The sequence below is a fragment of the Barbus barbus genome (assembly GCF_936440315.1).
Source record: "Barbus barbus genome assembly, chromosome: 21".
NCBI lineage: Eukaryota > Metazoa > Chordata > Actinopteri > Cypriniformes > Cyprinidae > Barbus > Barbus barbus.
The window spans coordinates 30,106,917-30,134,064 of NC_136749.1; the positions used below are offsets into that span (position 1 = coordinate 30,106,917).

At 39.9% G+C, this 27,148-nt stretch overlaps 1 protein-coding gene across 2 annotated transcripts in view; it reads right to left on the bottom strand.

Annotated features, from left to right (window-relative positions):
* Window positions 1-688: 688 nt before the first annotated feature.
* LOC306887728 (cyclin-dependent kinase 14) overlaps window positions 689-27,148 on the bottom strand; it is a gene marked incomplete at both ends in the record, with an annotated part of 151,773 nt that continues 125,313 nt past the window's right edge. Inside the window, 4 exons of one of the 2 annotated variants that reach the window (XM_079445718.1) lie at window positions 689-835; window positions 4,397-4,536; window positions 7,599-7,647; window positions 12,326-12,389. In XM_079445718.1, coding sequence (XP_079301844.1) covers window positions 720-835; window positions 4,397-4,536; window positions 7,599-7,647; window positions 12,326-12,389 — 369 coding nt within the window. The remainder of the gene's footprint in view (window positions 836-4,396; window positions 4,537-7,598; window positions 7,648-12,325; window positions 12,390-27,148) is intronic. The other variant, XM_079445717.1, reaches the window with a different exon arrangement.

The following is a 27,148-nucleotide window of genomic DNA, read 5'->3' on the forward strand; positions in this document are numbered from 1 at the left end:
TTGCTATGTGAATGTGTGTTAAACTGTAATTTATTTCTGTGATCAAATCTGAATTTTCAGCATCATTACTGCAGTCTTCAGTGTCACATGATCCTTCAAAAAAATTATTCTAATATGTTGATTTGAAAGGAATGAATATTTATGCATATTTTTAATCAAAGTAAATTCCAAAACTGTTTTGAACATTGATAATAATCAGAAATGTTTCTTGAGCAGTAAATCATTATATTATAATGATTTCTGAAGATCATGTGACACTGAAGACTGGAGTAACGATGCTGAAAATACAGCTGCAGATCACAGAAATAAATTAAAGTCTAACAGATATTCACATAGAAAACAGCTGTTTGAAATTATAATAATATTTCACAATTGTTTTTGTATTTACTGTATTTTTAATCAAAACATGCATATGTGTATGTACTCAAAATTCACTTAAATATTTGAAAAACAAAACAAAATCTCATTTTTTGATTGGACTACAAAAAGGTAATTTTACACAAAAAATGTGATTAAATTGATTGAAAAGCAAAATAAAGAATTAAACATGCTATTAGAAAAGGTCACGTGAGGACTATGTAGCAAACATCTGTTGAACTGTTGACTGCATACAGTTTTTAATCAAGAGTATGCACTAAGTAGTGTGCAGTACGCAGTAAACCACACACTAGTGTCAGACGTGTCGTACCTGTTTGGCTCCCGGCGGCGGCTCGTCGGGGTCAGTGTTTGCTGTTTGATGTGGCTTTGCCGTGACTGTTGGTCTTACTGCACACCTGGATGCTGTCGCCAGACTCAGACTGTAACTTAACGGTGGGAACGGTGAAGATTGAAGACACTGAAAAACAAAGGACACATTCAGTCCGTCAGTCTTCATCAAAAACCTTCTGGGGGAAACTATCACATCATCATGTGAAAGACAAGGAAGGAAAACTATTAAATTATGATGATGACAAGAAAAATACAGTTGAAAATGAATACATCTATAACTATGCAATTCATAATTCCAGAAATATATAATGCACTTTTATAATATTTTCAATACAAAACTCTAATAATGAACAAAGAATCTGTAGGGATTTCAAATAATACATAGATTAGTACTTGATATATGTTGTCTACAGAGGCACATTTTTAAGTTTATGTTAATTCTTATGGGGTTTAATTATTTTTATTTATTTATTAAAACATTTTTTTTTATAAATATATAAAGGGATGTAGAGTATTTTGAAGAAAAATATACAAATAAATTATATATGTGTGTGTGCAATAATAATATATAAAATAATAGATAAGAGAGATGTAGATAATGTTGAAGAAAAATATATTAATACACTTTATATATATATATATATATATATATATATATATATATATATATAAACACACACATGACACATACTCATACTGTGTGTGTATGTATGTATGTGTGTGTGTGTATATATATATATATATATATATATATATATATGTGTGCTGTCAAATGATTAATCGCGATTAATTCATATTTTCAAAATATATACTGCATGTGTGTGTGTTTATATATACATGACGCATCAGCACTTGCATTAAATTTCATATAATAATGCCATAAATCCTGCAGTATTTGCTGTATCAATCAAAGCCAGAGCTGAAATGTTAATTACGGTGCGTCCTCCCCCAGCAGCAGTCGCTCTCTTTTGTGATAGAACTGCAAGCGAATATGAAACAACAGAATTAATTTCCCTTCATTCTTCTGCTTCAAAAGCAGCTCTGCGCTGTGTGTCAGAGCTCCGCCTCCTCGCCGGAGCCCCGCCCCCTCCTCCCTCCCTCACGGCCTGCTGTGAGCTGATAACAGGATTAATTCAGCTGCCGCTCCTAATCTGGCAAATTAAAAACCTCATTCTCGCATTCAAACGACTCGCCAGACGCTTGTCTAACGCAGACGCCTGTTTTCTGATGTGTAGAACCAAACGTGTCTGTGCTACAGCGGTGTTGCCTGCTAATGGAGGCCAGATCAGCGGCCGTCAGCGTCCTCTATGGGGGTCTGACGTCTGGATTATAGATACATGTCATATTAGACACGACAGAGGGCCTTGAGCTGCTCTAAAGACCACAACCAGCCTGAATGACCTGAATCATCAGCAGCGGCTCCATGTTTCTAGGGGTTTTCAACACAAATGTATGAAAGATTGTTTCTACAATGGAATGAAACAATAAAAAAGGTCATTGCAATTTCTATCTCACAATTCAGTTTTTTTCCCCCTCATAAACACTCAGAATTGTGAGATATAAACATGCAATTGCGCAAAAAAGCCTAAATAGTGAGATTGAAAGTTGCTTCTGTGCCGGAAAAGAACTATGAGACAAAGTCAGAATTCAGAGAAAAAAGGTGCAATACATAAAATCATAATATATGCAAAAAAAGGGAGATATAACATTTTAATTCTGAGAAGAAAATCCTAAAAACATAATATAAACATGCAATTGCACAAAAAAACTTGAATAGTGAAAGTAAAAGTTGCTTCATGTCAGAATTCAGAGAAAAAAAGTTGCAATACATAAACTCATAATATGTGTGAAAAAAGGCAGAATTGTGAGATAAAGAGTCACAATTACCTTTTTTTATTTGTTATTTATTCTTTAATGCCAAGATGTAAACCCAAAAATGTAATTGCGAAAGAAAATGTCAAAATGACAGGATATAATTTCAGAATGACCAAAATGTCAAAATTGCGAGATTTAAACTCAACTAAAAATAAGACATAATTATAAAATTTAAATTTAGATGAATCCTAATCCTTAGGAAAACTTGATGTTAGATGTAAAAATGTATTATTGTGCAATACAAATAAAAAATGTGCAAGAAAAACTTCCAAGAGCAAAAAAATTGCAAGACATAAATTTTGATTTTTTATAAAAGTTAAATTTTTAATTTTTTAAAATAAATTTCAGTCATAAATTTTTTTTATAAGTCAGAATTGCGAGATTTAGAAGTGGATGCATGAAAGAATAATAAAACACAGAAGGTTTACAGTGTTTCTACATTAAATCTCCAGAAATATTACATACCAGAAATGCACATGTATTCACTAAAATAATTGAAAACAGCAGTTTCTGTTTCTCAAAACATTGATTTCTGAACCATTATTTGATTGGACTGCCAAACAATAATTTTACATAGAAATCTAACAAATTTTGGAAGTAAAAAAAGCAACATAAATAATTAAACATGCAATTAGCAAGGCACATGACAACTATGTAGCAAACATCTGCTCAAATGTTGACTGCATACTGTTTTTAATCATTAGTATGCACTAAATACTGTGTAGTATGCAGTAAACTTATGAGTGCTGGTAGCGTCACGTGTCTTCACACCTTCAGTATTTATCCTGTTTTTCATTATGTTTAATATCATCACAAATTAAGATTTTTTACTCTTTTTCATCAGATTTGCTTGACCGGTTTCTTTCTTTGTTTCTGTTCTGACTCTTTGAAATGCTGCTCATTTGAAACTTTGTAACAATTTGAAAACTGTGCATCGACCAATCAGAATCCAGAGTTCCTCACTGCTGACAGTAACCAATTCCAGAGTATTTGGGTTTGGTAAATCAGGAAAGCGTGTCAGTCTGCTGGTCTCCAGGGAAAGTGAAGCTCTTTCTGAAGAGCGTGATGCAGCAGAAACACATGAATCTGAGTGAATTAGCATCAGCATCATCACAATGAGCTCAAATTGAGCAGCGTTTGGTATTCAGCTCCAGACACACGTCTGTAAGACAGCATGTGAAACACAGAGACAGAGAGAGTAAAACACTGATGAAGGAGGGCAGGAGACACTGACAGTGAAGGAAGGACACAGAGATCATCTGTCTACTGCATACTGTACACAGTACACACTGTACACTGACTACTGATTTAAACAGAATAACATGAGAAAATTCATTTAAAAGCACATCTCGTGCACAATGCTTAAAGTGCTTTAAACAGATATAATAATGAAACTGCATACTGTGCAGCATGCACAGTACACTGTAAGATATTTTAAAAAGGCCCACATGTGAAAGTGTGCAAAATGCAAGACCAAGTTCAAATTAATATCACATTTCACACACAATGGGTATTTAATGGGCTTTAAACAGTCATAATAATGAAAAGGAGAAGTAAAATAAATGCTGATTTTTTTATGGAGTGTAAATAATATGAATTTGATTATTTAATGGATATTGGTTGATATTGCTTCCAGTTCATTAATCATACTGGAAATGGAAAGTCAAGTGTGCTGCATTGCATCATGGGATACATGTATAGAATTCCATGCATGCATACTGCAAAAATGGCATCATACATGATATGAAAATATGGTAAAATGTCATTATGTGATGAATGGCAGAGATACAGTGGTGTGATGTGATTGACTGACTGTCAGGCAGCTCCCAGAGTCTCGGGGGCAGATGGCTGAAGTACTCGTGATGAAGCGCCGCCTGGGCCGAGAGACGGTTCTTTGGGAAGCACTGGAGAAATCTGGAAGCCAGTTCTTCAGCATGATCTACATAACCCAGCCTGCCAACACACACACACACAGATATAAACATACATGAGTACAGTGCCAAGAGCATCTCATACACACACACACACACACACACTCACACTCTCTCTCTCACACACACACACACACACACACTCTCACACCTCAGGCTCTCTGTCAGCTTCACTCCCTCTGACATGCGGCTGGAAAAATGTTTGTTGACTTTTTTGGAGTGGAAAATGCAAAGTGAGTTTTCACCCACAAACGTCCTCTAAACCGCAAAGACAAAGACCGACACAAACACACCCGCAGAAGCTCACATAAACACACTTACACAAACACACACACACACACACACACGAGTAACACTCATCTAGAAGATCTTTAGATGAATATAGTTAACTAAAACCATAAAAAACCTTACTGCAAATAAAATAAAAATAAATAAAATAAAACAAATTAATTAATTTTATTTTACATTTATTACCAAGACAACATTTCTTATTTTCAGTTAGTTTAACTTGATGTACTAAAATAACTTAAACTGAAATAAAAACTATACAGACATATTTTTTTTTAAATTATAAAAATGACAAAAACACGCGACAAAAGTACTAAAACTTCAACTAAAAATAAAGTGAAAACAGAAAATATAACAATCAAATTTAAATAATATATAATAATATAACATTATATATATTTCTGAAGATCATGTGACACTGAAGACTGGAGTAATGCTGCTGAAAATACAGCTTTGATCACAGAAATAAATTACATCTGAACAGAAATTACAAAAGAAAACAGTTATTTTAAATTGTAATAATATTTTTTAAAATTTGCTGTATTTTTGATCAAATAAATGCAGCCTTGGTGAGCAGAAGAGACTTCCTTCAGAAACAATCTTAATGACCACCAACTTTTCAACAGTAGAGTATAAACAGAATTTCTGTCCATAAATATGATTATTTCACAGACAATAAGTTGAATATACTGTACAGTTCCATTCATGGGTATCTAGTTTTCATGCTAAGTGCCTGAAATAAATTTATTTTTAGCTCAACTACTGTCTTTACGAAGCAACTGTCTGAAGAGCAAGTTAGTTAAACTAATAACATGTTTATACCTAGAGATCTTAATAGTAACACGTGTCTGACGACACACTTCTGAAGGAAACTCTATCACCGAGTCTGCAGAGGTTTGATACGTTACAGTAAAGATTGCACAGGACTGATTGTTCATTTGCATGCATTCTCATCTTGTGTAGTGTTTTCAGGCCTAAGGCTGAGTGTGTGTGAGGTCTGAACTCCTGAACGATCACACACACACACACACACACACACACACGTGCCGCTGAGAAAACTCATGTGAAGATTCTGAATGCATGTGGATAATTAGGCCTCTGCAGCATTAACACATTAAAGAAACATGAAGTTTCTCCGAGTTTCTGTCCACCAGCGGTGCTTTTAGCACTTTAATGTAATGTGTGTGTGAAACGAGCCTCTATATGAGCATCTGTGTGATTAGACACTAAAATCCAAACTAACCCTAAATCTATTTTTAATGAAATTAATACTTTTATTCTTCAAAGATGCATTATATCAATCAAAGTGACCATAAAGACATTTATAAGGTTAGAAAAGATTTCTATTTTAAATAAATGCTATTCTTTTGAACTTTCTATTTATCTGTGAAAATATTGTGCAGCACAACTGTGTTCAACATTGATAATAATCAGAAATGTTTGTTGAACAGTAAATCAGTATATTATTATGATTTCTGAAGATCATGAGACACTGAAGACTGGAGAAATGATGCTGAAAATACAGCTGCACATCACAGAAATAAATTACATTAGAAGAGATATTGACATAGAAAACAGATATTTTAAATTGTAATAATATTTCACAATTTGTACTGTATTTTTGTTCAAATAAATGCATCCTTGGTGAGCAGAACAGTCTTATTTCGAAAAGATTTGACCAACTCCTTCTTCTTGTGAGTAGAAACTCTTGAGGAGATGCGTTTGAGATTATTTCAGTCATTTTCTCAGGTGAAACAACTGAGACGTAGGTGATTTAAAAAAAAGTCATCAGTAGCACTCCATTTAATCTCATCACTATCCAGGAAAATGAATAAAAAGTAGACTTTTGATCATTTCTAATAATAATGGCTGTAGTAATTCATCAAATGATGCTGAAGCGATGACGAGCAGCTGAAGAACGGCTGTGTCGATCAGTGTGAGTGTTGGTGTGTATAAACACGTTCGCTCTGTGAGAGACAAGAGCTGTGCTCTTTCTTTGTCTCTGTGCTTCTCTTGGGATTGGAAACGTTCAGCGTCATTACGCAGCATCTATGATGATGTGCCGATGTGATAGACGTGTGTAACGATAGTTTGAAAGCAGGTACAGTGAAACACACACACACACACACACACACACAATCAAACAACCTAAAAATTCAGACAGTGAGACGTACTTCACTTCATCTAAAACTATTAAACAACTTTTGCATAATTCTATTAATCTTATAAATATTAAGACCATATATACAATTTCAAAAATTAATTTGTCACACAGGATGACTATTTATGTGAACAGCAAAACATCAAAATGTTAATGATCGGATACTGCTCTTTCATAGCTCATGGAGTTCATATATACGTTTGAGTATATTTGATATTTAATTTGAGTATCAACTTCGTCTCAGATATTTCTCCTAAAATTGTGTAAATAAACAGAATAAAAGATAAAAAACCTACTCAAATGGGTCATTGGTCTTACAATCAAAATACAGCGCTATAAAAATGAATGTGATGAGAAATATTGGAGTTCATTTTAAGATCTCTGACTTTCGATGGCATTGCATTGATTTTGATTTGACTGAGCAGTTTTAGACCTTGTCAAGAGACAGATGATTTAAGCAAAGTCTAGGCTGCCATTGCTATCTAGGAGAAATTACTGAGATATAGAGAAGATCGCAGTTGATTTTTAATAACAAATGGTGAAAATCCTACAAGAAATAGTACATTACAGCATCCAAAACACATGCTGCTGTTCACACAAAACTGTATAAAATAAAAAATGTTGGGGTCACTTACTTATTCCAGGCTTGTCTGAGTTTCTTGGGACTGTAGACAGTGAATCGATCTGAAGGTGAGACACAAACGACAGAAGAAGAACTCAAACTCATGATGCTGCAGTGAGATTCAACGTGATTATATTCTCTCCGCCGCCTGAGACTGAACACATCATAAACAGCAGAAAACATGTAACATTCATTATATACTGAACACTAGATTTATCAACAGTATGTGAAACAGTACAGATCATGCATCACGAGTGTACAACACAATCTTCAAAACAGTTGTGCTGCATAATATCTTTGTGGAAACTGATACATTTGATCTTTCAGGATTCACAGATAGTTCAAAAGAACAGCATTTATTTGAAACAGAAATCTTTTGTAACATTATAAATGTCACTTTTGGTCAATTTAATGAAAAATTAATACTTTCATTAATCCTTGATAAATTAAAGTATTAATTTATTTAATTAATTCATCTTTCTGACCCCAAACTTTGAAACTAAAGTATTTTAATATATTATTTCATTTCAGTTAAAGTTGATTTTATTTCAAGTAACAAAAATGTTTCCCTTATGGCTTTAGTTGTACTTAACTATAATAACTCAGCATCTGGTTATTTTAATAGATGAAATGCACAAACTGCACACAGCAAACCCTGCAGAAACAGTATCAGTAGCATGTTATTCTGAACTCAGTCTCTTTGTTCTCGATGTCGATTCATTAGTTTGGCCTCCTGTGGACTGGATCGATACACACCGTCCGCTTGGGCATTCAGGTATGAAATGCATCAGTACACACACACACACACACACACACACACACACACACACACACACACACACACACACACACACACAGAGATCACATTTCCAATCAAGGCACCTTATTTAAAACCCAATGGCTCCATGACCTGCATTGAACATCCCAGAGCGATCTCCAGCACTTCATCAGCAGCGAGTGTTCATTAACAGCACACTGGAACAGCACTTTTACAGAAAACCCTGATCTGCTCTCATACAGTATTATATGATATTAACCAGCCGTCCCAGCTGCTCAATGCAGAAGTACAGTAAACACTGCCCTCTGCTGCTACAGCACTGAACTACAGCACTGCTTTTACTCCAGAACTAAAGCAAACCGCAGGCAAACCCACTGCTCTTTTCATGCAATAGACAATTCAGAGATTTTGGGCTATTTGGATTTTCATAACATGACAAATACAAAGAAAAAATCCAAAATACACATTTAAGAGTTTACTTCATTACACTTTATCTATTTGTGTCTGTAGATTTCAATTACAATACATATCTTTGACGGTTGCGAGTTTCTTTCTGCACTGCAGCAAACTTACAGTTTTATTTCCATCTATGTTCAGAAGGCTTTGTTCATGTATTATATGCTTGATTTTATACATTTAATTCCTAAAGATATTGTCTAAGAAACTGTCTAATGCTGATGATGTTATAGAGTGGGGGAACTATGATGTCACTCTGTAGGTGAAAACCCGGAAGCGAGTTTAGTATTTTAGCACTTCCGGTTCCACCGTCCCAGAGTCAATGGGCTTTTTGAATGGGATTTTGGTTAAGTCCCTTAAATAAGGCTCAAAATACATTCACGTTTTGTTCTACGATATAAACACACCAGTTACACCACACTCAGGTTACGTTTCTTAAAAAAGACGGTTGCTAACAAGCTGCTAAATGGGACTACAGACGCTGTCGGAGATATTAAATATCATCACGCTGAACAGTTTATCAAGTCACAGTATTTTCCAGTTGTAGTATCATTTGTAATACAATCAATTTTAGAATAACCAATGAATAGTTTCCTGCATTTTATATTGTTGTTCGACAATGTTTTTTTTTTGCTTTACCCCAAAATGCGACAGTCTTCGGAGGGAAGATGCAAGTTTATCGCTTACTGATGCGGAGACTCTGGGTTCATAAGGTAAACTCATATTACGATTATTACATGTAAACATCCCGTTTGCCAGCTTTACTTGGTGAAAGTGAAATTTTAATGATGCAGTGCTTAAAGCCACGTTAAAATTAAAGTTTTACAGCCACATGAAGCTGTTAGAAAGCATATAGATTGAGGATTTCCTAGAAGCAAGGATATGTAACCAACCTAACAAAATGGTACTTTTTCACTAAAATAAGTTTAATCTTACCATATCCAAAAACTCACTCACTCTGCTGTTATTTAATAGATTAAATACGCGGGGATACGTTTATGATTAAAATATTCATATTAATCGAGGATTTGTTGACTTTTAATGCACCTCATTTCGAAATGTACAGAAATACTTTCACATGTCCTTCAGTTATGATTATTTCATTTATTCACGATACTATTTATTACTAAAGTCTCATTTCAGTTTGGCTCTAGTTTTGTATTTATTCCAGTTTATATGAAACGGTTCATGTAGCGTGGATTAAAATTCATATACAGAGTAAATACATTGTTAAAACATGTTAGAAAAGTTGTGTGGAGCGCAGTGGTGTGACGCTGAAGGTGAGCGACCGTGGTGCTGTAGCTCATTTATAGCCTAAGCTTAGCTTTTCAGTTCTGGTGCTTTTAATTAGGCTTCAAAATTCGTCAAAGTTACATTATTTTTTTGAAGATTAATGGAGATTGATGGACAAAACGTGTAAGTTTCATGAACTATGATTGAACACAGAGCTTATTTTTTGCGATTATCCAAAAGCCTATGGAAAAATCCTATTGGCTTTTTGTCGAGGAACCAGTTTGATGCGAACAGCCTTTTTGTCCCTGGAGTGCCGCTCAGCAGAGGGCAGTGTGTCCTCACCGGATACGTTCACAATGCAGCACTAGTGCACTGCAGACTACACACTGAGCTGCATATACCCTGAATCATGAAGCATGTATAATTCAGCATATGCTGTTCAGTCAGAAATAAATGTTATAATTATTAATATCATTTCTAAATTATACATTTATATGTGATACACTTTTATTAATTAGTATAAATATGATTAGCATTTTTTTTTATCGAAATTTGTGTCAAAACCTTCTGGCAGTCTAATCAAATAATATCAAAAACTAAATTCAGAATAGCATACTAATCTTACTATTGTATAAAGATATGGCAGAAATGACAACAGTGTATTTAAACTGAACTGAGCTGGACGATGACACTGAATTCAATAATGAAATGCCTTTAACTGAAAATTGAGTGTTTAATCTTGTCATTTTACATTATTGACACACTATTTTCCTATTCTGATATTGGGAAGTATCTTTGATACAGTCTGTATTGTTAAAAGCGCTATATAAATAAAGGTGACTTGACTAGTGTGTCAGGATGCTGGTCCAAATTCATAACAACATGCACTCATATACTACTTGAACCATTTCTACAGATATAGTATCTAAACTGAGTGCAGCATGCATGAGATAAACAGATGGATGTGCATTAAACAACAGACTGTGAGATACTGTAACACATAGTAAACATATAAATGAAAATAAAATAAAATAAAAATAAAAAGTTTGAACTACAACATTTGAACTAACGATATTGGAGATATTATAATTGGTATTGCCAAATAACATAACATAACAAAACAGATTTTCAAGGCCAGAATTTTAAGTCATATAACAATGTAACAGTAAGTCCAATTACAGGTGAATAAAAAAGCAGTCAATGTTATATTTTGGAAATACAGTCAGTGCTTATAGTTCAAGGCAAGTTTGGGATATTCTAAAATGCTTAATGTGGCTTCATGTATTGTCGCATTGCTTGCCTATACATAGTAGCTATATATTTTTAATAAAATAGAAAACTTTTGCGAGAGAATGCAAAAAAGTTTTTTTCCTCCCACCCCCAATTTTTTCCACTCACCCAGTATTTTTTTCACCACCATGTCCCTCCGTATTTTTTTAATTTTTAATTTATTTTTTTATTTTATTTCATTTAATTTGACCATTTTTATACTTTATTTAATCTTATTTTATTACTTCATTTCATTATTTCAGTTTTATTTTTAGTACTTTTAAGCACTGAGAACTAATTAAACTTTTTAATGTAATATTTGTTACATCAGCTTTTATTTTCTTTAATCGAAAATTCTTTTTAATAGCTTTAGTTAACAATAATAACACTGTTTTGATATTGCTCATTTATTTATTGATATTGCTCATTTTTATTTTTATTATTTTAGTTTGTTTTGTGTGAAGTTTATTTTTCACCTGTTGCGTGTTTATATAATATGGCTAATTTAATATAAAAGTGCAGTACTCTCAGCTCAGAATATTCTGAAGTCATACAAGTCTTGTTTAAGGCCATTTTTGCATCTCCAAACATGTCAGACTTGCCATCAAGTCAAGAGAACCAGTGATGCTTCATGTCACCGATATCAAACCTAAAGCAATGCATCTTGAGATGTCACAACTTAAATATTTTGTTCATCACACATGCAATCATTTGACATGTGATACAATGCATGAGAGGACTGTTTGCTGTCAAATCAGATATTTTTGTACAATCAAAGTGATTTAAAAAATACGCCCAGACGCAGCAACAGTTTATTTTACGGTGTCTAGTGCTCTTTTCTTTGCTGGTTGTCGAGTGAGATCTGTGCAAGTGAGTGTTAATGAACTCCCACAACTCGTCTGCTGGCACGTGTCACACCCTTGGGCGGATGAGGAATGTATGGGATGCCATCTCAAGGGCATGCCAGCGTGTGTCATTTACAGTCAGATGAACAGGATGTTTACCTGGTTTGAAGTGCGGGAGAGAGTGAACACCTGGCCACGTCTCTTCTGACGGCGTCCCCAAAACCTGCACAAACACACAGAGAGAAAACACTGAGTCCTTCACAGACAAAACAGCTGAAGGACAGAGCAAAGACAGAGTCTGATCGATCTCAGAGGAACATATCACTCCGCTGGACACCAGCAGGCCACAGTGCTTCATTCACATGGGTTTATTATGCACAAGTGTGTGTGTGTGTTTAAAGCAGCAGTGCTGGCCAACATCAGGAGCTTTTTGAAGTTTGAAGCTTGTAAAGAGAAGGACACGATTAAACACACAATGTAATTATAGCCATCAGATTCAATGAGCTGAACTGTTGAGACGAGCTAGAATCTCCTCAGAGAGCATATGTGTGTGTGAGTGTGTGTGCCTGTTATTCCCTACGTTATGAGGAACAAATGTCCCCACAAGGATAGTAATACCAGTCATTTTTGACCTTTTGGGGACATTTTTTCATCGCCATGAGTAAACAAGCTTAACTCTTTCCCCGCCAGTGTTTTTGGAAAAAGTTGCCAGTCACCGCTAGCATTTTTGATCATTTTCACTAAAATTTCATGGCCCCCAGAATTTTTTGTTGTATGAATATCCAAACATGCAATACATCAAAATAAAGAACAAAGCCTTTACTAAAAAGAATAAATGTAAATGTAAATGTCTATCCCTTAATTTCTCTCTTCTCTTCTGATGGTCTGAGAGAATCTGTCCTTCAGCTGAGAGACAAACTGGAGAATTTCTGCAAAGAGGAGCTCAAGAAGATCTCAGACAGAGGTAAAGTCCTGGAGATTCATCTGCTCTCAGAAACCAGTCCATCATCATCTCATATCATGGAGAACATCATATTAGAAATGTGTTAGGAATGGATGCAGGATCATGAGAATCACACTGTTCATGTCTGTTGATTTCCACAGTCACATTCACCAACATTGTTCCCAGGACCAGGACCGACTTCCTACAATGTAAGTCAGTAAGAAAACAAGCGGAAAAACTCACTGAGTGTGTTCATGTTCTTGTAGAAGGTGAAAGAAGAGTTTTATAATTGATGATGTAGATGATGATTTGCACAGGATATCTGGTCATCTGTACTGAGACACTGATGATACACTGAATATGAAGAGTTCAGCTACATAAAAAGATCAGACATTTATTATTCCTGATTTTCATGTGTTTTATCTCCATCAGATTCCCATCAGCTCACTCCGGATCCAGACACAATGAATGATTACCTTTTTTTTTCTGAGAGCAACAGAGTGATTATTAACACCGACACAGATCAGCCGTATCCTGATCATGAAGACAGATTTGATGAGTATTTTCAGGTGTTGTGTAGAGAGAGTGTGTGTGGACGCTGTTACTGGGAGCTGGAGTGGAAACGAGATGTGTCCATATCAGTGTCATATGATAGCATCGGCAGGAAGGGAGGTGGTTATGATTGTCAGTTTGGATCTAATGTTCAGTCCTGGTGTTTGGACTGCTCTCCCTCCAGATACTCATTCAGACACGATGACATAGAGACTGATCTCTCTGTAAAGCCCATCATCAATAGAATAGGAGTGTTTGATGATGATGATGATGATGAAGATGATGATGGTATCTATAGAATAGGAGTGTTTGTGGATCACAGTGCAGGAACTCTGTCCTTCTACAGCGTCTCTGATACAATGAGCCTCATCCACACAGTCCAGACCACATTCACTCAGACCCTCTATCCTGGGTTTGGGCTTGGTCTTGAATCATCAGTGAAACTGTGTTGATGAATCATAATATACTGATGAGAGATTCTACCCATAATGCTTTGCTGCATGATGAATCAGTAACAGTGAGATGTTAGAGTCTATTCTTTTCTCATCATGACATTAATACTGCAGCTGAACTTCTGTCACTGAAATAACATCAGTCAGAGTAAACAATAAAATAAATAACGTTAGAATAAATGTGTGTTAAAAATCCTCACATAGACAGTAAGATCAGTGTATGTGTATTAGTGGTACAACGGATCACAAAACTCACAGTTTGGATCATACTATGGATTTTGAGTCACGGATCGGATCATTTTTCGGTCCAGCAAAAAAAAATATAATCACATTAATGACTAAAAGTTTACTTTAAGTACGTCTATACCCCAGCAGAAACTACTAGCTTAACTAAAGTCAGTAACAAGAACAATTACACAAATTACAAGCATAGATGAACAGCCTACAAAATAAAATTATAAATAAAGACAGTAACAGTAGCATTCAGGTGCAAAAATGTAATAAGTGTAAAACAACACAATAATGCTTACTGCATAAGTTAAATACAGATTAATCTTTGTTAAAGCTGTGGTGTTGTTTGATTAGCAGACCAGACAGAAGTAGGTATTTCTAGGCTGCTGTATCTTTAAGACTCTTTAAGGCGTTTTCTGAAACAGTATCTGAATCGCGTCTCTCTCTCTTTCTCTCTGCGTGTGCGCGCTTCAGTGTGTGCGGCAGCAGCTGAGCCGCAGAAAACGACACGCGAGTCCCGATTCCACTTCTTCATCTGAATGGTTTGAAATTACTTAAATGTGTAAATTGGCAAGACAAAACACGTGCAAATTATAAACTTTCACTCTATGATGGTTGAATTTAACAGTTAATCTGCAACTCAATTGGCCCCACAAGTATAGTAATACCAGTAGGCTAAATGTTGACCTTGTGGGGACATCCACGTGGAACAAGCTTATAAATCATTCAGAATTAAGTTTTTTAAATTTATAAAAATGCCTTTGGGGGGGGGGTAGGTTTAGGGTAAGGGGATAGATAATACAGTTTGTACAGTAGAAAAAACAGTACGCTTATGGAGAGTCCCAATAATAATAGGAATACCAGTGTGTGTGTGTGTGTGTACAACATGAACTTTTTTTGTTTCTGTTTTTAAAATAAGATAAACCTAAAAAAAAAAAAAAAACGAGTGCTGTAGCACATTAACGCAGGCGATTTTTTCAGTTTAACGCTTTAAAAATATTTAACGCTATAAACGCAGGGGCGGAGCTAGGGTTGGCCACTCCCCTCACAACTGCTGCTTCTGTTTCTTTTTTCTTGAGAAGTGCATTTATTCAGTCACAGAACAACTGCATCAAAAATTTGACATTTCAGACGCGCACTCCAACTTCACTTCAGTGCCTCGCGAGTCAAACGAGCACGGAAACAGTACTCTGCTCATAGCGCGTGCTCTTCAATTGCACGCACAAAGGCACCGGCACTCGCTGCAGCCTATATCTTTTTATATCAAAGTGTGAATGAAAATACGTGCATGCAATGTTGTGGTCAGTTAAGTCATGAAGTTACCAAAAACGTGATTAAAACTGTGCATGCATGTAATATATATTATATATGAGTCACATTTAAGAACATGTGTCTGAAATGGTTTTCAAAACTGTTCTGGAGCAGCCCAGCACTGTCTCCCTCATCTAACACACCCGATTCAACTCATTAGTAGAGACTTTAAGAATTGAAGTGGGTCAGAAAAGGTAATAGAGTTGAGAGAAAATATGATGCATGTCAGATCTGCGTCATGTTCAGCAGCGACAGCTCTTAAAGAAATAGCAGCCATAACAACCTAATAACCAGCTGCTGTAATGTCTGTTAATCAAAGAAAAACGAAAAGAGGAAATCGTACTCGGTTACTATCGTAACCTCGGTTCCCTGAGATACGGAACGAGTACTGCGTCTTGCTAAAGACGCTATGGGAAAAAGCCTTTTTTCTCCTTTACTGAAGCCTTATTCAATCACGCAGTGAAACTGCACGATCATTGGTTCGTGCAGTGTGTTAAAAACGAACCAATGTGTCGGCAGCGGAGCTGCATGAGCCTATGGCGACGGAGCCCGCCAGATCCCGCCAGAATGGGCGGGGTTATCTGGCTATATAATCGGCCGTCTGGCCATAGGATCCTCAGGTTTACTTCGACTGAAGCGACGACTGAGTCGTGCAGCTACCTGGCACGGCAAAGTACGCAGTACTCGTTCCGTATCTCAGGGAACCGAGGTTACGATAGTAACCGAGTACGTTCCCTTTCGATACTCCACTCGTACTGCGTCTTGCTAAAGACGCTATGGGAACACAATTCAATCACGCCGTGCTATGGTAGAGGAACGACTGTGTAAAATACCTCCATAAGCATTCCATGCTCAGAGGGAAGTATAATAGTATACTCGGGCTAAAGCGAGCTGAGCTCGTAGGGGTCACGCTCGGCCCGGGTCATTCCATGCATTCCTCGCATACTCAGCACTTTCAGGGCTGAGATATGCAAGGAACCCATCAGAGAGCTTGAGTGCCCGTGCAGTCAAGAGTTCTCCGTTAGGGTTATTCCCACAACGTAAGTCATACTCATCTAAGCAGATAGGACCCTGGCCTGCAAGGCCGGTACATCCAGCTTATAAAACCTTGCAAATGTGGACGGCGAGGCCCAGCCGGCCGCCGCACAAATGTCTGTAATAGACACACTGCTAGACCAGGCCCGTGACGAGGCAATGCCTCTAGTCAAATGGGCTCGTACTCCAATGGGGCATTGAAGGCCCAAGGAAGAGTAAGCCAGCGTAACGGCATCCACTATCCACTTAGAGAGTCTCTGCTTCGTGACCGGAAGCCCTTTGGCGCGGTTACCGAAGCTAACAAAGAGCTGTTCCGTGCGCCTGAAGGAGGTGGAACGCTCAAAGTAGATCCGTAGGGCTCTAACATGGCATCACAAAATTAACTCCCGGTCCTCCTCGGAGGGAGGAAGCGCGGAAAGTTTGATGACCTGAGCTCTGAACGGAGTGGAAAGTACCTTAGGTACGTATCCATGCCTTGGTTTTAGGACGACCTTGGAGTCGTTTGGCCCAAATTCCAGGCAGGCGGGGCTCACAGAGAGCGCCTGCAGGTCTCCTACTCGCTTGACTGACGCTAGTGCTAGTAGCAGAGCAGTCTTCAGCGACAGTGACCAAAGGTTCGTGGACTGGAGCGGCTCAAAAAGGAGGGCCCCTCAGGGCCCTCAGCACAGTGGGTAAGTCCCATGTAGGGACAGTAAGGGGCCGAGGCGGATTCAGCCTCTTGGCACCCCTTAGAAAACGGACGATAGCATTGTCCCTGCCCACTGATTGGCCCGCAATAGGGGCGTGGAAGGCCACTATTGCCGATACGAACACCCCGAGTGTGGAGGGAGAGCGTCCTTTATCCGGCAGTTCCTGCAGGAAGGACAGAATCACCGCCAACTCAGATGTAGGGGGTTCCTCCCCGCGGTTTAGACACCATTTGGAGAAAACCGCCCATTTAAGGGCATAGAGGCGTCTCGTAGACGGGGCTCTAGCCTCAGAAATGGTATTTAGCACTCGCTCTGGGAGGCTGGTAGGCTCCCGTTGAGCGGCCAGAGGTGAAGCGCCCACAGTTTGGGAAGAGGGTGCCACAAACCATTCACCTGAGAGAGGAGATCTCGTCTCAGGGGCACGGACCAGGGGGCTGCGGTTAGCAGCTGGGTCAGCTCTGACATCCAAGGCTGGTTCTCCCACAGGGGGGCCACCAACAAGACCTTGTGTCGTTGTTCCCTGATTCGCCTGATGACCTGAGGAATCAGAGCGATCGGAGGGTATGCATAAAGGAGGAGGTTGGGCCAGTCGTGGGCCAACGCGTCCTTGACCTTCGAATAATAGGCTGGGCAGTGAGAGTTGTCTTTGGAGGCGAAAAGGTCTACTTCGGCCTTGCCAAAGATTCTCCAGATCATTCGAACCGTCTGCGGATGGAGCATCCACTCTTCTGAGGGGACGTTGCTCCGTGATAGCATATCCGCTCCTCGGTTCAATCTGCCCGGCAAATTTGCTGCTCTCAGCGAGCGCAAGTTGAGCTGAGCCCACTCCAGAAGTCGCTCTACCATAAGGAAGAGGCGCTTCGAGGAGAGACCTCCCTGGTGATTTACATAGGACACCACTGACATGTTGTCTGAACGGATCAGCAAATGTCGTCCCTTTAGCTCTGTCAGGAAAAACTGGCAGGCTCGACACACTGCTAGCATTTCTAAGCAGTTGATGTGGAGGTTCTGCTCCGCCTTCGACCAAAGGTCGGTTTGCCTTCGCACAGCGCCCCCAACCCATGTTGGAGGCGTCTGTTGTGACAACTTTCCTGCTGCAGACCATCCCTATGGTCACACCCTTTCTGAACCATCGTGGGTTCTTCCAGGGGACCAGGGCTGTTACACAGGCCTGGCTCACCCTGATATGTAGGCGATCATGTCGCCATGCGTGGGGTGGAACCCGTGGTTTCAACCAGCGCTGAAGGGGCCGCATGCGAAGCAGGCCCAACTGTAGCACCGGCGATGCTGTGGCCATGAGGCCCAGCATCCTCTGAAACGCTTTGACGGGGCGAGTGGTGCCGCTCTGGAAGGAGGCTGCGAGCTTTTAAATGGCCAGAGCGCGTTCCGGCGCTAGCACAGCTCTCATCTGAGCTGAGTCCAAAACTGTTCCCAGAAACGACATCCGTCGGCTGGGAAACAGCGCGCTCTTGGCAAAATTGACCCTGAGCCCCAGGCATTCTAGGTGGCTGAGGAGGAGGGCTCTGTGTGAGAGTAGTTGTACCTCTGACTGGGCCAGAATGAGCCAGTCGTCGAGGTAATTGAGAATGCGGATTCCCATCTGCCTGAGAGGGGAAAGAGCCGCGTCCATGCACTTCGTAAAAGTGCGTGGGGCCAGGGACAGTCCAAAGGAAAGGACCGTGTACTGATAAGCCACTCCCTCAAAGGCGAATCTCAAGAATCGTCTGTGATGGGGGGGCTATCTGGACGTGAAAGTATGCGTCTTTCAGGTCCAGGGAACAGAACCAGTCCTCTGAGCGAATTTGCGAGAGGATCTGCTTCAGTGTGATCATCCTGAACGACCTCCTCACGAGGGTGCGATTCAGGCGTCTGAGATCGAGGATGGGCCGGAGGCCGCCATCCTTCTTGGGAACGAGGAAGTAATGGCTGTAAAAGCCTGATTCGCTCTGAGCTGGAGGAACCATTTCTATGGCTCCTTTTTTCAACAGCATCATCATTTCTGAACGTAGAACGTGAGCGTTCTAGCCGTCTACAGAAGAGGAGACCACGCCGCTGAAGCGCGGGGGTCTGCGAGCGAATTGGAGTGAGTAACCTCGTTCTATTATCCGTATAACCCATTCTGACACTCCGGGGATGGCCCTCCAGGCCTTGGCCCGCGTGGCAAGGGGCTGGATAAACTCGAGTGGCAGGCCGCCAAGCGGGGACCTGAAGCTCGTGATAAGAGGGAGAGGAATGTGCTCCCTTTTGAAAATGTTTGTGTTTTATTTCCTTGCTATAACAGCGATCAGTTGTGTGGGCGCTTTTTGAAAGGGCCCAGTGTTCACAACAGTATTTACCACAAACTCATTGCCATCGGCACCCGGAGCTAAACGGGGTGTTTGGAGGCATGACAGAGGCCATTTGGGCCGTGGGCACAGCCCAGAAGCGTCAGGAGTCTGAAGCTGTCAGTTATAATCATAGTGACAACTTGCTTTCGATCTGCCTAAAAGGATCAACCACTCTTAGAAGAGGGGTATTAATTACCATTGTGTAAACACACCAGCAGATCAAAAGTGCCGCGCGCATCCTCTCAGATCCGCTCGTAGCGGACGAGGGGAGGGGCCATCTTCACTGAAGAAGGCGAGCCAAGATCAAAGAGTGAAACGCGGGGCTGCCCTGGCGTAAATTCACTCAAGCTTGATCGCGCGAACCCTGGAGCTTGCAGTTTCTTCCCAGAGATAACTGGGAGAGTAGAAACACTAGAGCAGGGGAGGCGTGGCCACCTTCATTGAAGAAAGGGACCGTGAGCGCGGCAGGGACAGACTGAAGCTTTCATAATGAAAGTAGCGCTGGCAGATCAAAGAGCTGCAAGAGGCGCTAATACTTAGTGTAAACACACTGGCAGATAAAAGACTGTATGCAGAGTGAAAAACGCGGGGCTATGCCGGCGCGAAAAATCACTCAAGCCTATTTTTTTTTTATCCGTCTCCTTCTCCGAGGTGACTGGGAGAAGAGAAACGCGAGAGTCGGGGCCGCCCAGTGCAGCATGTTACAATGTGCACAGAAGGATTGAGCCACTCAATGTAATGAGGCGCGCTAATCCACACGCGCTGGCAGATCAAAGCGCTGTATGCAGAGTGAAACACACGGGGCTATGCCGGCGCGAAAAATCACTCAAGCCTGAACGCCCAGCCATGCGATTTTACCGTCTTTTTCTCCGAGGTGACTGGGAGAAAATAAACGTGAGTGGGTGGCCGCCCAGCGCAGCATTTTACAATGCGCGCAGAAGGATTGAGCCACTCAATGTAATGAGGCGCGCTAATCCACACGCGCTGGCAGATCAAAGCGCTGTATGCAGAGTGAAACACACGGGGCTAAGCCGGCGCGAAAAATCACTCAACCTGATTGCTCAGCCTCACTCGCTGTTCCTGTCTCCGAGGTGACTGGGAGAAGAGAAGGGGGGAGGCGGGGCCTGCTACATAGAGGACCGCGAGCAAATCAGAGTAAAGCCCGGCTTTCGGTGAAAGCAGGCTGCCTGTGTGAGCGCAGTCTCAGTGACGCACACACATAACTTTCCACTCCGGTCCGCCAAAGAGAATAGAGCCGCCCAATGAAGGAGGAGCTCTGATTCTCACGTGTGAACACCGGCGGATCCGAGCGCTGCAGGAAGCTCCGTGGCTCTGATGTTTCATTCTCCGAGCTTTGCTGAGAGAGGGGAAACGGGAGAGCGGAGCTGCCTCCACAGAGACGGACAGCGAGCGGGAAGAGTGAGACTCATACTCGAACGAGCTGTCTCAGTAAGCGCGCAGTCAGTGCGTGGGCGAGACCCAGACAGGCGGCACGTGCTCACTGCTCTTTGCATCGTGCAGGATCCCCTGCACGAGCCACACTCGCTGTTGCGGCATTTGCAACAACGCCGATAAATATGCATTTTTATAGCACTCACCGGATGGCGGCAGCGAACAGACCGGGGCTTCTGCGGGGCTGGAGCGCGGTGAAAGCGGCGTCTCAGCTGGCAGGAGGTCTCTGGCTCAGCTGCGAGGCGTGTCAACGGCGAGGCGGCTTCTTGGGATCAGCGAAGGCGAGATGTCGTCGCTGAAGGAGAAGAAATCTGAGGATCCTATGGCCAGACGGCCGATTATATAGCCAGATAACCCCGCCCATTCTGGCGGGATCTGGCGGGCTCCGTCGCCATAGGCTCATGCAGCTCCGCTGCCGACACATTGGTTCGTTTTTAACACACTGCACGAACCAATGATCGTGCAGTTTCACTGCGTGATTGAATAAGGCTTCAGTAAAGGAGAAAAAAGGCTTTTTCCCATAGCGTCTTTAGCAAGACGCAGTACGAGTGGAGTATCGATAGGGAACAATAACTTTTATAGCTTTAAGGATTCATCTATATTTAATTTAGAAGTTAGTGTCTGAAAACTTCAATTTCAATTTTCTGTATATTTCTGCTAAAGGGCACAGGTAAATATGACAGGTAAAATATATAATAATTTATTATAATGGGTTTATGTGAAAATTGTTTTCAGTTCACTTAACCTGTTAGCCTGCACCAGAGCGACCTCGCACTGAACGCTCTTTGTTTGCATGTGTCATTGTTTTCTAATAGAATAAATGAAACGGGACAAAGTTAATCTTGTCAAACTCTATATCATTCTGAGGGTCTAAGCCTCAAGCATCGACGACAGATCGCTGTTTTTCGATGGAAAGCTTATAAGGAATGAGTGGCACAAATTTGCTACATTTGTGTAAGCAGTACACATCCAAACACGCAGAGTAAAAAAGCCGTACGTACCTTTATCATTGTAATAACGAGCCACAAACGCGTCCACTGCTGAAATCCCAGTTTAGTTAGAGAGGTAAGGGTCCACAGAAAAACATCCCAGCGAGCACTTTTAGTCCAGCGAAACAATAACGTTGTAATAAGGATGAATATTCCTTTGTTTACGTTTCATTTCTTCAGAGAGTTATTGTTCGCGTCCGTTATGGAATAAATTACGCTCAAAAACAGCGTCTTGGTGGTAAAAAAACAAAACGATTTTGTAGAATACGGTCTTACAAACATTATGAGACCGTCTACGGAAAAAAAAGTCTCAGAAAAGCGGAATATAGATTATTTGAATTTGGCGCTCCCTCCTGCCGGCAGTGACGCTTCTGTGACGCACGCTGTCATCTGAGCGGGGCATAACTTAGCGATCTGCTTTATCCATAAAAAACTGTTTTTTTTTTCTTCTACATTTTTTATATGTGTGTGTGTGTATTGTGTGGGGAATGTGGCCGTGTCTGCATGATTATAATCTGTATGGACGCACATCAGCGTGTTTATTAGCGACTCTATGACGGCTATCATTGTGATTCATTGATCAGCTATTATTGATTATATGGCCCATCTGTTTGATTATCATCTGAATGGAAGCACATCAGCGTGTGTTTACTGACTCTATGACCATGTCTGGCAATATCACTTCACGTCTGGCAGTGATATTTATCATTGTAATAACGAATAACGAAGAATACTTCAGTATACATACTATATACAAAGCATTTTTTTCTATTTTTTTTCCTTTTTTATTACTCAAATAATTATTTTTGTATTTTTTAGTGCTCAAATAAATCTGTCTATTATTTTATAATTGAAAAACTATGCAGGAACATGTATAATGACTAAAATAGCTTGTATAATTCTGCAATCCATTTGGTGGTTATTTTTCCTCAAACAGGGGGGTGGGGGGGACTATAAATAGTTTCAGAAAAAATATTGCAGGAATCTCATTTTTCATGGTATCTTCTTCAAATTTGAAATATGAACTGATGAGACACATGGCTTTCGATCCATTACTTTTCTGGATTGCTCCAGGACTTATTTCATGTATTTGTATATGAAATAAAAAAACATTCAGTGTGGAAAAATATTTTTCAAGGCACGTCAGTGTCTATAACTTTTTATCTTTTTGAGCATTATCAACTCTGGATGATAGATAGTAAAGCCCAGAGTCTCTTCTTTCCAAAGATACCTAATTTGTTTGTGTAAGCACACTTTGTCACAAACTGTTACCATTTTAATTCAGGTAGGTTATTTTCACCTGCGAGGCCCTAAATGGGGTTGAAGGTTAAAGTGTTAAATTAGAAGTTATTTTTTTAAAGTCTAATAAATGTTAAAATTGATATCTCTCAATTATACTGTAATGTTGAATGGCTAGTCAATGGTTAGATATTAGGGGGAAAAAAATTCATAGGGACATTAGTAGTATTGGTATCAGACTGGCCTTCAGTCATAAAAAAGGATGCCATTAAACGGAAATGACCTCCTCCCGGTCAGTGTTTTTGTTGATGTTTTCATTCATGCAGCTTCTTTTGGCCCAGAGACTTCATATTAGACGACTTCAATCCAGACTACACACAGTCTCAACCAGCGTCACCTGAATGTTATGATTGGCTCAGAGCCGTTGAAGTTTGATTTCAATGGCTCTGGATTGGCCCGGAGTAGACATCTTACGTCAGTGTGTTCTGAACTCATATGTGGTCATACTAGTAATCTTCATTCTGCGATCACACACAGCAGAATTCTGGCAATTTACTGGTAATGTAACTTCTCATACCAGTAAATTGCAGGAATGAATTTACCAGTATTTTAAAAATGGCCTGTTCACACATGATCTCTTTATGGTGATCAACTACAACACAGCCTAGCACTGCTGGAAGTGGAAATACTGCAAATAAGTGAGCATAGCCATAGTTCATAGCCAAAACTTCTACTTCAGTGCCAAACAAGATACCACCTGAAAGTGTCCATCCAAGAGCTGAAGGGAAAAATTAACATCCTGTCCCAGGACAGAGACAATTTCAAAAGAGACTTTGCAGAAAATAAATAAAACACATCATGGGAAAAACACTTTTTAGAAATGAAAGAGTACTTGACACCAGAGTTCACAGGGTTCAGAGTTGAGCTAGAACAGAGAGATGCACAGATAGAGACCTTAAAAACACAGATGAAGTGTTTCTCTACTCCTCTAAATCAAGCTCTAGTTCAAGCTCTCACTGCCCTCCACAACCTCTACACAGCCAACCCCAGCTCTTCACTGCTACCCAGCAATCCCCCACAGTCCAATAGACACACCTGAACCCCCAGCAACCCAGGTGAGGAACATCAGAAGACTTCAACAGCCACACCTCACACCCAGCTGAGAGACCACAGCCACAAAACACACAGACTGAAATCACCATCCTTATGGATTCAAATGGAGAAAGAGGAAAAAAGCTGTTTCCAGGCCCTAAATCCACAAAACTCTGGTGCCTAAAAACAAGAATACTCTCTGACTCCAGTTTTGACACACCTTCAGACATCATTATACACACAAGCACCAATGAGTCCCGATGCAAAGATCACCATATCTACTCTCCTACTCCACAGAGACATTCACCCAGACACCATCCACAGAGTCAACGCTGACATCTCCAGAGGATGTGCTCTCCTGCCCAATGTGCACCTGACTCACCATACCAGCATCACAATAAGAGACCAAAAACGTCAAAAAAGTAAATGTGTGCGCAAAAACCCGGAAAAACCCACTGTTTCACCACATGAACATATGAAACACCCTCCATTTGGACATCATTTGGGACAAGTCACTTCCAGGCCCAGGGAAATGTGTTCAACTGTACAGATAAACTCACGAACAGGACTACTGGATTTCACAGACACACAAGGTAATAAATATATTAACAGTTGATTGTCCTGTATGAATAACCCTTCTTTTCACCTCCACAGAAATAACCATGACCATGTTGTCAATAACAGTGGGAAAGATCTCCTGCAGCTCTGTCAAAGTCTGGGTCTGTACTAGGGGTGACCCCGAATAGTCGACGATTCAATGCTTCGATAGCAGGAGCCCGATTCGACTCCCAATCTCACAGTCTTATATTCGCGGGATGTTATGATCATGCCATTTTGGCTACAGTATATTGGGGTGCCCAATGTCTGATTTCACATAGAACTACCGGTTTTCTCCCAGTAAGTTAATATACAGCCTATTGAGATAAACTTGTAAATAAGAATCTGAAAAGAAAGAAGCTTTTAATAACATGCATGAATAAATCCAACCACCCCTATAGATTTAAGTTTCACTTAATCCAACATCTTGGCGGCAAGGATTTAAATCTTTAATCTTTTACTGAATTTTTTTGATCAGGTAGGGTGTAAGTGATTTCAAAATATTTCAGCCGGTTTATATACAGTATATCGTGTATATATTATTTGTCTCGTACAAGATGCATTTGAGTTGCACTGCAGTAAAGTGCTTCATTGTAGTAACTGTGATTATCTCTTCAAGCACGCAGCGCAAGCAGTACAAACAACAATGCAGAATATTAATAACTATGATTGGGACTGTCATATACATAATATAATGAGAATACTATTATAATAAAACGTTTCTGCACGTTGTTGCATGAAGAACGCGTCCATATTCAGGGCATTTTGTGCAGATAGCCTATAAGTCATAATATTGACGTTATGTTGAATAAATAACGAACCGTATTCTATATGAGATAAATTAATTAAATCCCACAGATTAAAAACCTGCTATCAAATGCTTCACTCTACTGGTCATCTTCAGCGCGCGCAGTTCAAATGCAGAACATTAATAACTACTGTCATATACATAACGTTATAATGAGAGCACTATTGTAAAAAAATTTGAATTCTTAGGGTTTCGCTGACGTTTAATGTTAACTATCTTTTAATCAAAACATAAAACATTATTTTTGTATCTGCGAGGCACCCGTTACACATTTCCCCTGTGTGTTAACGTCAGTAATTATGACTGTCCAATGTCTGACTTGATTCTTGGTAATGTATTTTGGCCCCACCCCCAAACATGTGATTCAACTATCAGTTGACTATTGGCAAGATTCGAAGATTCACGATTCAACTATGAAAATCCTTAGTCGGGGACACCCCTAGTCTGTACACTGTCAACAGTAGGATATGAGGAAACACTTTAGGAAGATACACCTTTTGCTGATGTCTTAGGAATAGTACTGTAGATTATATGATAACAGACTGAGATCCTTCATCTCTCAGAGCATTCACTGTCAGAGAACTAACCCCACTCAAATTACTGACAAACACTAACATTAGCACACAGCCCAGTAAACTCACAGATGGGCTGAAAACAGCAGAGGAGAACCAGAAAGCAACAATTAGCCAAAACATACAACTGCTCACAAAACGTTCTATCATAAAATTAATAACATACACCACAACTTTGAGTCTCTGTCAAACGATGAGAAACTGCCCATGTTACTAAGAGAACGTGCGACTGCTGTTCTAGCAGCAAAGTGATCCAACTCCAGTCTGTCTCAGCACTATTCATGCTCTTTCCCACTGAATTATTATAATTACTTTTATTTACTTTTACTTGTGTACTTTCTGTTCTTTAATGCCACCCTTTTTACTTCTTGTTTTCTTTATGCTGTTTTTCATTACTCTCATTTTGCACGGTTTTATTGTATGCAACAATGCTGTAATGCCCATGCTTTGGCAATAAGAATGTACAATATTTGTCATGCAAATAAAGCACCTAAAACTGAAACTGAGAAAGAGAGAGTGCATGTACCTAGGATTCCCTACATTATGAATACCAAATGCTCCCACCAGTATAGTCCTCCACCAGTCTGACCTTGTGACCTTTTTTTGGTCCCCAAAAAGCTCATTCTGATGAGGAAACAAGCTTATAAATCAGACAGAATTAAGTTTTTTGAAAATCTAAAAATGCCTGTGGGT